At 23.8% G+C, this 14,374-nt stretch overlaps 1 protein-coding gene across 2 annotated transcripts; it reads left to right on the top strand.

The window, feature by feature from the left end:
• The first annotated feature begins 425 nt into the window (after positions 1-425).
• Positions 426-13,783, top strand: LOC122501534 (putative leucine-rich repeat-containing protein DDB_G0290503). Of its 2 annotated transcripts, XM_043611079.1 has the most exons (16): positions 426-785; positions 4,225-4,397; positions 4,671-4,961; positions 6,025-6,414; positions 6,615-6,809; positions 6,876-7,016; positions 7,212-7,394; positions 7,485-7,685; positions 7,945-8,139; positions 8,810-8,943; positions 9,227-9,599; positions 9,798-9,995; positions 10,161-10,229; positions 11,609-11,715; positions 11,824-11,998; positions 13,018-13,783. In XM_043611079.1, exons 1-16 carry the CDS (start codon positions 740-742, stop codon positions 13,255-13,257), a joined length of 3,111 nt encoding a protein of 1,036 aa, XP_043467014.1. In that variant the 5' UTR covers positions 426-739; the 3' UTR covers positions 13,258-13,783. The 2 variants fall into 2 exon arrangements, with proteins under 2 accessions (XP_043467014.1, XP_043467010.1); XM_043611075.1 differs by having other exon boundaries at positions 6,615-7,016.
• Positions 13,784-14,374: the final 591 nt, after the last annotated feature.

The following is a 14,374-nucleotide window of genomic DNA, read 5'->3' as shown; positions in this document are numbered from 1 at the left end:
TATAAATTTTTCAAATGAAGCCGAATTCTAATTTATCCACGTGTTTGGATATTATTATCAATTACAATTTTCATTGTTGAATTTACGCTACTGGTAATTTTTGAACTCTGCATTCTGATTTGTCGAATTTGTTAACACGAAGTTGAGCGCTGATTGGTTAGTGACGGTTTGTTTTTCTTCGAAAAACGGTCAATTCAAAACATCAAGGTTGGGAAACAGGTGTCAAAAAAATTAATTTGATAAAAGAAAATGAAAAAAAGGAAAATAAAGTATAAGTTAAATTAAGATTTTACATTTTTATAGTTTTTTTGTTCTCTATTTGATTATTCTTGTGAAAATGGGCATAGGGACAATAAAAAACTTCTGATTCTGAAGGTTAGGAGCATTGGGACTAAGTTCCGTACCCTGGAATAGAAAGAGAGAGGAATACACACACAAGGAGAATCCCGCCTCGAAAAAACGTTAAAAAGCCAAAAAGGGGGGGACCCGGTGGTGGAGAACGAAATATTTTCTCATATAGAAACTTGAATTCAAGGGGTCAAGATGGTTTAGGGTTTAAAGGGGGTTAGGATTTTTTTCCTTTCGTTTTCGCGAGTGTTTTACAAGTGATTAGTGTTTAAAGTTTTGTTTAATTCTTGAAAAAAGTGATTATTTTTACAAGTGTAACGCGTTATTGTTTCAATATATCGAGTGTTTTTTTTTCTAATTGTTACGTTTCATAAATATCTCCCCTCACAAAATGTCTTTTTCCAAGGCGAGAATTCAACGATTCAACGAACTTGGAAGTGAGTTTTTTTGTTAAATTAATTTATATTATTATGTATTAATGTATAATAATGTATTAATTATATTAAATTAATTAATAATTATTATATTATTAATTAATTAATAATCATTTTATTATTAATTAATAAATACTTAATAAATATTATTAATTAATTTATGTAATTATAAAAATTAATTCTAAGGATAATAACTAAGTTAAAAATATAATAATACATTTTTCTGTTTTACAGGTCGGTTTTACATAGGTTTTTTCTTTTTTTTTCGCTGAATCGTAGAAGAGCACGTAGACTTTTCTTGACCGAAATTCAAGCTCTTCTGGATTGAATTTAATATTAATATTATATAAATATTAATATTAATTAAATTCAATTCAACTTTTGAGTTTAAATATTTTGAATGCATATCATTATAGAAAATGTCATTGTGCATATAAAATATTTAAAAATCAAAAGTTAAGTTTTGAGTTCCCCGGAGGACTTTGATTTTGGATAAGAAAAAATTAACGTGCCTTCTGCGATACAGCGGATCAATTTTCATTTTAACCCCAACATGTTTATTGTTGTTGGTTAGAAAAAGAGTTGAGACTTAATTTGAGATTACTCACGACATTATATCTTACATACATAAAAACTTATGGATATTTGAAGAAAGTACTAGTTTACAGGCAAAAAAAGTCAAAAATTCACAAGACGATCTTTAAACAGCTGTAAATTCTTCAATTTTTCACCCCCCCCCCCACTCGTAGTAGTTAAAAAGGAAAAAAAGTTAATTTTCAATTTGAGATCACTAAGAATATCATATTTTGCATACATAAAAATTTATGTCAATTTAAAGAAGACGAAAGTTCGAGTTTACATTAGAAAAATTTCATGGGCAGCTGGGAATTAAATTTTGTCATTTTCACACTCAGTTGTGTCTAGACTAGTTTTAAAGGGCGCAAAGTAAGCTATACATTTGAAGACCACGAAAAATATTTTATTTTGAAAATTAAATTTATTTAATTTAATTAAAATTTTTGAATATTTACTAAATTTATAATAATAAATTTATATTATATTAATTTAAATATTAAATTAATAAATATTTTAATATTATTGTTAATTAATAGTATGACATAAATTTAGCTCTCTGTGGTATTTCAATAGTATAATTAATTAAATATTAATTTTAATAAATGAAAACTCTTCACTATTAATTTTAATATTAATTAATATGAATCTTAAATAAATATTCGAATTTTTTGTTTCAACAGATTATTAATATTATTACACCGAAAAAATCATATTCTTAATTTAGAAATACAATCTTGGCTCCTATTTAAATATTTTTTTTCATGTATTTTATTTTTAAAGTTATAATATAATATTTCTTAAATAAGAAATTCTTAAACTCAAAAATATTCTTATTTTAAGAAACTTTTTATTAAAATTATATTATTTTATTAAAATAGGAAAACTTTGCAGTTTGCAATATGTTTTTACTTAATTTGACAAATTATTTTTATATTATTTTATTGTGAATTATTGTATTGTGAACTGTTATTTATTTATTTATTATTTACTGTTTTTATACAAAGACGGATTATTTATTTATGATTCTACTCAATCGTCAGGGCATAAAATTTAAGTCCTCGTTAATTTTACTTATTAATTTTTTACTCCCTGGTGAAGAGGAAATCATTTAGATTTCGAAACGTTGAAGTAAATAAATATTTTTATTCATTGTCCGAATGTTTTCGTCTTATTTTATTTTTTAATTTAAAAAAAAAGAATCGAAAAATTTAAAAAAAAAAAAATAAATTCCCAGTCTTTATATGAAACGTTTATACCTGTTGATCGCGTCTCACCCTTGAAAACTAATTCCGCACTTAAAAGCGAAACAAAACGGAAAAATTCTCTCATTTTCAAATTTAACTTTTCTCCTGACCCTAATTTTCCCACAAAATATAATAGGATTTATATAATACCTTTAAACTAAATCATTTTTCAAAAATAAAAAAAAAGCATTTAATTTTTAAATGTTTACATTGTCGTCACTTCTAAAGAGACCACACGTAGGTGAAAAATAGAGGGGGGGGGGTGCCAGGGGGGGGAAAAGAGACTTGAAGTTGTCATGGGGTGTGGGGTGAAATATAGGGGGGAACACCTGGTAATTCTATGTACCCCATAAGGACGACCCCTTAACATTACATCACCAGCTGTCCCCCATTTTTAGCTCCCAGTTTATTCCCAGTGATTCTCATCAATATTTCTTTTTTAAAATTCACCCGAAATTGTCACACACTCTTGTTATTTATTTACAATTTCTTGTTAATAAATAAGACAATTTTCTTTTATTATAATTTTTTCTTTATGTAAATAAAACGTAAATTTTGTTTTTTTTGCTTTATATTGGAAAATATTATATAATTTGAAATTTTTTTTCAATTTTGCTTAAAATTTCCGTGGGGGTAAAAGTAGAGGAACCCTGGGGTAAAAATTGAGAGACACTGGAATTTTGTCTTGGTACTCGTTAGGAAAAGAAAAAAAAAACATTTATATGTGTGAAGAGAGAGAGAGAGAGAGAGAGAGAGAGAGAGAGAGATATTATGCTTGTCGCAAATGATATTTTCTTTTTTGGTTTATATGTATTTGTGCATATATATATTTTTCAGGGGCGGAACTTGGTCGCTTCCGTGCTCAGGCAGATGTGTCTTTGCTCATTTTTCTTTCCTTCTCTTCGTCTTCACCTTTTTTTTTTATCTTTATTTTATGCAGACTTTGCAGAATTGACGCGACATTTTTGAAAAATTACCTCTTAGAGGGGGGAGGGGGTTTAAAATTCGTCTTTGTAGAAGGGGTGACATTTTTTGCCATATACTGGTGTACTTTTTTACATATTTCTTATTTATTTATTCTTTTTATTGTCACATTTGTTTTTCTTTCTATTTTTCTTTATTTACATATTTGCTTTTATTTTTGTTTTCAAATTTTGTTTATTTTTATTTATATAATTATTTACTTTTATTTATATATTTATTTTTACGTATATAATTACTTTTACTTCTATATTTATTTATAATTATTTAGATTTATATTATTTTGTAGACCATTTATTATTAATTAAATAAAAATTCATTATGTATTTTATTTTTAAAAATTTAAATCGACACGGGATTCGAGCCCTGTCTATCAAAGTTACAGAGCAGTGTGTTAATCCCCGCGGCTACTGTAAACGTTTACTTATTTATTACAAATTTACAAGAAAATGAATAAATTTTTGGATATTAATTTAATTATAATATTGTAATTAATTAAAAATTGTACTATTATAATTAAATTAAGATTATTATTATATAATAATTGGAATTAAACTAAAATTATTTTATAACGAAATAATGTCTAAAATTAATTTTAAAAAAAGGAAAGAATAGTGTAGTAATTTGAATTTTTTTTAAAGGTGAGGCACCGCCGCCCGGAGCTTACGATCCAAAATTCGAAAACAAAGTCAAAGGACTTGCAATTGAGAAAACGGAGAGATTTCAAGATTCAAAAAGTGTATCGAGCAGCGCAGAATGCATGTCAGTGTCAAGCAAAGGGGCCGGCAGTACCTCTGGTCTCAAATTCAAAACGGTAAAGAAGAGGGTTACGCTAATAAATATAAACGATTTTTTTTCAAGTACACTGAACTTTCCGTCCCCTTCGATCTTTTTTTCTCGAGACGATTATAAATCCAATCTCTTTATATTGATTCCATTCCAAAATTATTTTTCTCTTCCCTTAAAAAAGAATCAATCCTTCAAAAAAAAAATTCATATTTTTTTGCCTTTTTTGTTATATAAATAAAATAAAAATTTTCTTTCTGCCTTTGTTATAAATAAAATTAAAAAAATTTCTTTTTTGCAGCCACCAGTGCCAAGGAGAAAAGTTCTTGTAAAACATGGAACAATGTCTTGTCCAAGAGCAAAAACAAAGCTGTTAATTTGTCCAAAGGAATCGAAAGCACAATACGATATGAAAAATGAATTGGCCGATTTGAAAGTTGAATGTTCAAATAAAGACAAAACAATTCAGGATCAGGAAAAACATATCGAGGATATGATTGAAGAGATAACGGATTTTAAAAAACGATTAATTGAACTCAATGAAAAATGTATTAACGATGAAGAGCAATATCGACGTGATATCGAGTCCATGGTGGGTGGAAAATAATTCTTTAGTTCTTTAAAAATACAAAATTTTCCCTTAATTTCGAAAATATTTGCTGAATTTATTAAATTATAAAGCAGAGTCAAGGAAAATATTCAAAAATTTTTTTAATTGTATCAGAGTTACCACAGGAACAGGGAATTTTATCAAAAGTACTGGAAAAAAAGTAAATTTTGAATTTTGGTTTTTTTTTTGTTTGACTCATAAACTATAAAACTATCACGAATTTTAGTACAAAACCTTAAATTTTTTCTATATTTCTATCAATAATAATTTATTTTAAATAATTTACTTCTTGAAGAAATATCAACAATTAATTAATTATAAATTATTTACTGAAAAATTTTACTTAAATCTTAAAAAATAATTGAATTTTATAAGAGGTGCGTTTACAGTTTTAACAAATAAATGAATTTCAAAAGGTTTCAGTTTGAAATTTTAGAAATTTTGAATTTTGAATGAATTTAATTAGAAATTTTGAAGAACTTTAATTATTTTCTATAAAATTTCTCGAAAGAATTGTATAATACAGTTTTAGAAAAAATTTTAATAATTCAAATTCTTTTGAAATTAGTTCAATTTTGTATTATATTTAATTAATTATTAAAAATAATTAATTTAGAGAAGATTTTTAATTAAAAATTCTAGAAAATAATAATTTAATTAAAATGATGAAAATAATTTTGAAAAAGTTACAGTAACAATATTCTTATACGTTATTGAATTTCCAAAGGTTTGAATTAAAATTGTTGATAATCCTAATTACTATGGAAAAATAATAATTCATTAAATATCTATTATCATTTTATTTAAATAAAACTATTGATATTTTGTAATAATTTTCCAATTAAAGAAATTCGTAAATAAATGTAATAGAAAATTTTTTTTTAATATCTAATAATTTTTAATCAGAATATTCTTTAGGGTTAGGGAAAAAGTGAAAATTTTGTCTGAAAATCAGGGAAAAACAAATTTAATTTTTTATGAAAACCCTGTGTTTTATTCGCAATATGCGATTAATTTTGAAAAGTTTTTTTCTTCTTTTTTTCAGGCAAAATTACAGCAGGAAGTATTGCTTAGTCATCAGGAGAAGCATAAAGTTGAATTGGATTTTTTGCGTTCACAATTATTGGAATTGGCGAATTTTAAGAAAGAAGAAATTCTTGGATTCAATCGACGTGAAGTTGAATTTATGGATGAAATTGTCGCATTTAAATGCAAAGAAGCCGAATTAAATAATCGAATTCATATGTTGGAAAATAATTTATCAAATGCACAGGGTGTCGAGGAATTGGCATTGAATTTAAAGAAAGCCGAGGAAAGATTAAATGAATTATCTACTGAAATGTTGGACATTATCGATAATAAAGATCACGAATTAGAAACTCTCATGGATCTAAAAAGTGAAATTGAAGACGAATTAAACATCATACGCGAAGAAGTATAAATTTTAAGATATTTTTCCTTTGCAATTTTTTTAAATTCCATCTTTTTTGCTAATTTATTTAAAATTCTTAATTAAAAAAAGATTACAATTGAAAAAAAACTAAAATTTTGATTTTATATAAGAATTTTAATTGAAAATTTCCAAAAAGAGATAAAATTTATCTTTGCAATTATTTAAATGTAATATTTTAATAGTTTCAGGAAAGCCAACAGAGAGCAAATGATTTGGAGCGAAATTTGGAGAATTTAACGGAAAGTTTAGAATCGAATTTAGCATCATCAAAAAGTAAATTTACATCGGAAATTCTTGATTTTATTGATTTTTCACTAAACTCATTAAATACGAACGAGGAGAATGTGAATATTTTAATGGAGGATAAGGAAATTGAGGTGAGATTTAAAGAAATCATAGAAAATTTTAAACAAACAAAAAATAAGGAAATCGATGATTTAAAGGCGAAATTTGAGAATCTGGAAAAAGAATGTGAAGCGGAAAAATTTATGAGGCACGAATACGACGTCAAACACAAGGAATCAAATGAAACTTTACAATTTTTAACTGAAGAATTGGAAAAAATCCAAATGCTTTACAAAGATGTAAGTTTTTCTTTTTATCTTTTAATTCTTTTTTTTACTTAAATGCTGAGATTTTTTTTAATTTGATTTAAATTTGATTAAATTAGAAAAATTCTTTTTGCAATTTCTGGCTGGATTTTTTTTTCATTGAAATAAAATTAGTTGCTTGTAAAAACCAAAAATTTGGTTTTTATTTTGAAAAAAAAAATTCTATAGGCTTCTCTTCAACTGCAAATGGCGAATGCAAAATTGGAAACTGCAAACGAGAGGCAAATGGAAATGGAAACTGAGCACAAAATAAAAGTGGAGGATCTTTCGATATTTTATGAAGACGAGAAGAAAATATTGAGGAACTTAATGGAGGAAGCAAGATTGGAATATCTTCAACAAATCGAAAACGTAAAAAATTATCTTCTCTTGTGCTTTTAATTTACCAATTAATTGCTTTATTTAAATGAAGATTTGAATAAAAATTTTTTTCATCCCCAGATGTCGAATGCAAGAAATCAGGAATTAAAGGAATTGGAGGAGAAAATGGAGAAAACTATTGACGATGAACGAAAGCGAGTAAAGGAGCACGCCGATAAACTTGTGGAAAATGCTGAAGCAATTACGCGGGAAACTTTGGCGGCGTGTCGGGCCGAAAGTGAAGAACGAGTGAAAAGAGTGATTACGGAATCGGACACAAAAGTAGGGGATAAAAATTCTTTTATTGAATTTAATGAAATTTAATTTAATTTAATTTTTTTTAAAACTAAAAATTTTTACACATTTTTGTCCCCTAACGATAAAAAAAGAAATTAAAATAAAAATTACAATAAATTCTCTCCTCTAATGATTCAAAAAATAAAAATTACAGTAAAAAAATTTCGATAACTTTTTTTGAGAAAGTAAAACAAAGATAACAATAAAAAAACTTGGACAATATTAATTTTTTTATTCTTCGTAGGTGAATAATATGGTGCGAGAGATGGAAAAAGTTACGGACAACGAAATTCGTTTGGCTAATGAAAAATTTACAACTTCCTTAAAATGTGTTGAGACTGAGAAATTATCTCTTGAGGAAAAATTGTCGGAGGCAAATTTAGAAATTACTCAACTCAAGTCGACTCTCGAGGAGTTGAAAAATGCCGCTGAAACTCAGGTAATTAAGAAAAATTACTTTAATTAATTTATGAAATTAACGATGTGTGTATAAAAGTGGAAAATTAAGGAAATTTTATAAATCATAAAAATTAATTAACGCCTTTAATTAAATTATAAAGCGATTAACGAAATAGATAAAATTTTAATCAAGTTGTATTAAATCATTTTTATAATTTAATTCATTTCGTTCTTTAACTGTATGGTTTTATTTATTCAAATTTAAATTTTTAAATTTATATTTCAAAAATTTTTATTACAATTTTTTCAAAACATTCAATTATTTTCAAAATTAATTAATTTCAAAATTAAAAATATTTAAAAAGAAAAATTTAATTAACAAAATTAAGTTACAAAATAATTAACGAAATTAATAAAACTATAGAGTTAATTTAAGAAAAAGAATTACAAAAACTGATTTACTAACTTAAGTTTATAATTTTATTATTTATTTTGTTCCTTATTATTATAATTATCAGTTTTATAATATAATTCACAAAATTAATTAAGGAAATTAATGAAAATATAAAGTTAATTAAGGATAAGAATTAAATTATAAGATTTTCACTAACTTGATTGAATTAGTTTTATTGATTCTTAAATATATTTGCTTGTTAATTATTAATTAAAAACCGAAAATTTTTTTAATAATTTTTAAATTAATCCCCTAGGAGAGTTTCAGTCAAAGTTTACAAGCGGAATTGGATCGAGCCGAGGCCGAATTAGCGGAGAAGAAAGAAGAATTTCGCAATTTTAAGGATCACATCAGAACTGAAGCTGCAGAAATGGTTTCGCGAAGAAGAAGGTAAAAATTTTCATCTCCCATCTGTTTAAATTTTACAATTTGTCACCTTTTCTTTCCCTTTGAACATAGAAAAAAAGGAAATAAATTTTCCTTTTTGAAAAATCGAGAGAAAAATGAAAAATAAAGAAAAATATTCTCTTTCGGAAAACAGAAAAAAGATTGAAATGATTTCTCTTTTGAAAGACAGAGAAAAATACAAATATTTCATCTTTTTAAAAGAAAATAGAAAAAAGTAGGTACAAAACATTTTCTACCATAAAAAAATATTGATTTTTTTCCACAGATTCGAGGTGGTAATGTCAGAGAATCAAGCGTCTCTTGCAGCCCTATCAAATCGTCTCGCACAAAGTGACAATGAAGTGAAAAGACTTCAGCGTGAATTGGAAATTAGTGATACTTCAATTAGCGATTATCGTGATTTATTGTCAACAATGCAAAATAATGTGAAACATCATCAGGAACAAATGCAATTAATTTCCGAACAATTGAAAACAAAGGAGAATCTCATTGATGAAATTGAGGAAAATTGTCGCGTTGAAATTCAAACGATAAAATTGTCACTTGAGAAAAAAATTGACACTGTCATGGAGACAACTGCAAATGAAGTGTCACGACTACAAGAGGAATGCACAAATAAAACTAAACTCAATATTGAGGTAAATGAATAGAAAACGAAAAATTCATTGTATTCATATTTTTTTCTATATTTTTTTTGTCTAGTTTTTCCATATTTTCTATCTTATTTTCTTCTATTTAATTTTAAGTAAATTTTTTATTTGCTTTTTGTTTCTTATTTACTTTTACTTTTACTTTACTTTTAAGAAATTTTACTTATTTTATTTTGAATTTTCCAGTTGAAAAAAATGTTGGACGAAATGTCAACAAAATGGAATGATGTGCAAATAATGTTATTGCAATTCGAAGAACAAATGGACGAGCAATCGATTGAAATTGCAAATTTAGAGATTAAAAATGCAAAATTGGAAATCGAGCTCAAAAATCAAGTGAATCTTTTAAATGAGAGCAAAACGCGAGAATTCGAAAATGAAGAGGTAAATAAACAGAATGTAAATTTACCGTTTTTGCAATTTTCACGAAAAAAATTTAAATTGTTTATTTTTTATTTATTTATTAGTATTTACGGTTTTAAACTTGATTTTTTTAATTACTAAACTAAATTACCGACTAAATTAGTAATTTATTATTTTCAATTTTAGAATCTACAAAAGTTGAAAGAACTGCGAGTGAAAATTGAAGATATACAAGCAACGAATCTTCATATGAAGGTAAATTTTTTACAAATTGAAATATATTCTGTCGAAGAAAGATTTTTAAAATCGTAATTAAAATTTTAATTAAAATTAAAATTAGAATTATAGAAAACAAAATTTTATAATTAAAATTAAAAATACAATCTATTTTAATAATCATTGTAATAATTGAATTTTATGAAAAATTCAATTATTTTCAATAATTGTAATAAAATTGTTTATTCACTTTCTAAATAATAAAAATCTTCGTAAAAAATTCAATTATTTTTATATAAATAATAAAATTCTTAACAGGAATTCACTTATTTTCAATAAAATTTTAATTGATTTCTTCGAAAATTTCAATTATTTTTAAAAATCTTGTAAAAACTCTCCGAGAAAATGCAATTATTTTAAAGAATAATTCAATTTTTCACAGAAGTTCAATTATTTAAAAAACTTTTAATAAAATCCAATTGAAGAATTCCATTATTTTTGAAAATAATTAAATTTTCGATGCAATTCAATTATTTTAAATAAAATTTCATTTGAATTCCAGGGAAAATTAAATTATTTTTAAACATTTTTTTTAAATTCATCGAAAGAATTCAATAATAACAATAAATAGTAAATTTTTCACAGGAATTCAATTATTTTAAATTCAATTCTAATAAAATTCTTCTCAAAAATTCAATTATTTGCAGAAATAATAAATTTTCTCGCAGGGATTCAATTATTTAATAAGGTTTTAATAAAATTCTTTTCAAGAATTCAATTATTTTCAGAAATAATTAAATTGTCGATGTACTGAAAATCAATGAATTCTTCGAAAGTATTTATAAAAAAAATTTGAAAATAATTGAATTCATTTGAAGAATTTCATCAACATTTTTTTCAATAATTGTTTTGAAGAATTTATTTCAATTTTTTTTTGAAATAAAGGAGTTTTTTTAAAAATAATTTTGAAAATAATTGAATTTTTATTAAAACTCTTGAAAATAATTGAATTTATTTCAATTTTTTTGGAAAGAAAGGATTTTTTTTAAAAATAATTTTGAAAATAATTGAATTTTTATTAAAACTCTTGAAAATAATTGAATTTAAATATTTTTAAAAATAATTGTATTTTTGCGAGAAATTATAATAAAATTGTATTGAAAATAATTAAATTCCTCCGAAACCTTTTATTATTTATGAAAATAATTGAATTCCATTGAAGAATTTTATTATTTACGAAAATATTCTAATTTTTGCGAAGAATTTTATTATATAGGAAAATAAATTAATTCTTGTGGAGGGTTTTTTGTTATTTTTATTTTATTCATAAAAATAATTGAATTATTTCGAAGAATTTTATCTGAACTATACAATAAATTTAAATTTCACTTAGTGACATTTTTTTTTTTGGTTTCTAGGAAAAAATTGAAAAATCCGAGGAAGAGAAGAAAAGTTGGAAAACAGTGGAAACGTCATTAATGGAAAATTTGAAGAAAGAAAAATTATTCCGAGAGAATAGTGAAAGGTAACTAGTAAAATTTTGTTCTTCCTTTCTTTTATCAATAATTTTTTTTAAATTAAATATTTTATTTATGAATATAGATATTAATTGTTTTTATTTTCTTAATTTCAGAGAATTGAACGTACTTTCGGATACTTTCGAGCGAATTAAAAGTGAATACGAAGAATTAAATGAGAAATATGCCGAAGTTTTGGGACATCACAACAATCATCAAAGGATCAAGCACATCTCAAAATTGAAGGATAAAATTCTCAGTCAACAAAAGGATAATCTAAAATTAAAACAGGTTCGTTTGCTCCTTGCCGTTGGCGTTCTGCTCGGCCTTTATTGGATTTGGTTGAATTTTACATCTAAACAATTATCGTTCAACGTTCCAAAAGTCCTTTTTAAAGACTAAATCAAAAGAACAAAAAGACAAAGCCAATTGTTCAATTTTATTTTTTTTATATAACTTTTTTATACTTTAAGAGCCCGGAGCTTGCATTATTAGCAGAAAAAAAGAAGTTTTTTCATTTTTATTAATTTAGAATTTTAGAAAAAATGTTCTAAAGAAATTATTTGAATTCTCAAAGAATTATTTAAAGTTCAAAAGAATTTTTTGAATTTCAGCAACAGTTTTAAGATTTTTTAAAAGCTAATATTTTCAAAGAAGAATATAATTTAAATTTTTTAATGTTGCAAATTCAAAAAAAAAAATTGTTTCATACTAAAGTTGTTTTAAAGTTTCAAAAAAGCTTTTCTTTTAAAAATTTTATTATTTTAATTTAAAAATAGTTTATAACTTTCAAAATTTGTTTTCATTTTAAAAAAACAATTGTTTGCAACTTTAAAAATTTGTTTTCATTTTGAAAAATAATCGTTTGCAACTTTCAAAATTTGTTTTCATTTTGAAAAATAATTGTTTGCAACTTTTAAAAATTAAACAAATTTTTTAAATTTTAGGTATTAAATTCCAAAAAGCTTTAAAAAAAAAGTAAATTTCAAAAATTTGCTTTCAAAAGTAAAACTTTCTTTGTTAAAATTTTGTTATAAAAAAATTTTTTTTTTAAACTTTCTCATTCTAAGAGAACAAGAAAAGGGTCTGCGATCCTGTAAAATTTAATATATTTAAAAAAAACAATATGTTAGTTATATAAGTAAATAGTAAATCTTTTTTTTTTATCCGAAAATCTATATTTTTTGTATTTTGTATTACATTGAAATAGAGGATTTATTTCCTGATGAAAATAAAAACTCATTTCCTCGCGAAATTTGTCTTTATTTCTTTCTTTTTTTGTCATTTCCATATTTTTGAAATTTTTTTAGGAACTTGAATGCAAGACGAAGCTAATTGAACAATTAACGATGACAACGACGACAAAATTAAGCACAGAGAAAATTGTTAAATTGGCCAAAGGAAAGGAGAATGTGTGCTCTTTGGGAAAAACGTCGGCGCCGCAAAAAATACGTACAAATTCTTCTACTGCACTATCGAAAAGTGCAAATACAACGCCAACAGCATCGCCAAGTAAACCCTTAACGCCTCTACGTAATCGAAACGACTAACAAAAAGAAAATATAAAATTTCATTAAAAAAAACTATAAAAATACAAAAAAAATCACAAGAAAAACTATAATTATATTTTATAAGTAAAATTAATATTCATCATTATAAGGAAATAACTGTTAAAAAGAAAACATTTGCAATCACAAGAAACAGACTTCTAGAGAAAATTATTTTAAATGAAAAAAATATTTTAATTCTTTAAATGAAAAGAAATAATAATTTACAAAAAAAAAAGAAATAATATGCAATTCTGTAAATAATTTTTATATTGGAGTTTCAAATTCGTTTTTGTTACTTTCGACAGTCGACAAAAAATTCAGAGAGTCGAAAAAAAAATTATATATTATATTAGATAACAATTTACATTTTTCCCAACGAGGGAAATTTTTATATCACTAAGAAAACAATATCATATATTTTTATAGACAATAAGATTAAAAGAGAATTAATATTTTCTTTTTTCTATTCTTAAATTTTTAAATTAAATTTTTTAAACACTTGTTTTAAATCAACGTCCAAAAGTTATATTTAAACTTTAAAATTTCCGACTAATATTTTATAAAGTAAATTAATATTATTTAATTAAAAAAAAATTAAAAACTACATTTACCAATATATTTGTATAATTCTCAATTAAATGTACAATTATTTTAAGATTTTTTTTATAGTTTAATGGGTAAATTCTTAAGCTTTTGAATGAATATTAATACAATAATTGAATAACAAATTAATAATTAATTACTAAATTAGATTAATTTTTCAATTATTAATTGATAAATAATTTTCAATTTTTAATTGATATTCAAATCTTTAATTTATAAATTAGTTGAATAATCGATTAATTAATTAGATTCATAATTGATTAATAAATTAGTTTGACGATAAATAAATATATTTATTCTTGTAATTAATATTTTTTTCATCTATTTAATTATTTATTTCGCTTTATAATTGTTTTAATGTTCTACTAATTAAATCAATCGCTGTATAATTAATACCCAATCAAGTATTTTAGCGATTCAATAATTAATTAATCCAATAATGCAATCAATTATTTATTAATTAACTTGTATTTAATTTTTCAATAATTTCTATTTAATGTTTAATTAATTTTCA

The sequence above is a fragment of the Leptopilina heterotoma genome, unplaced genomic scaffold (genome assembly GCF_015476425.1).
Source record: "Leptopilina heterotoma isolate Lh14 unplaced genomic scaffold, ASM1547642v1 Lhet_105, whole genome shotgun sequence".
In the NCBI taxonomy this organism is placed as follows: Eukaryota; Metazoa; Arthropoda; class Insecta; order Hymenoptera; family Figitidae; genus Leptopilina; species Leptopilina heterotoma.
This window is presented reverse-complemented; position numbering and strand designations above follow the sequence as displayed.

Excerpts from the sequence above, each read along its gene's own strand:
- LOC122501534 (XM_043611075.1), top strand. The coding sequence starts at position 740 with ATGTCTTTTTCCAAGGCGAGAATTCAACGATTCAACGAACTTGGAA. Across the intron at positions 4,962-6,024 it reads GACGTGATATCGAGTCCATG|GCAAAATTACAGCAGGAAGT; the intron begins GTGGGTGGAAAA and ends TCTTTTTTTCAG. Across the intron at positions 6,415-6,614 it reads TAAACATCATACGCGAAGAA|TTTCAGGAAAGCCAACAGAG; the intron begins GTATAAATTTTA and ends ATATTTTAATAG.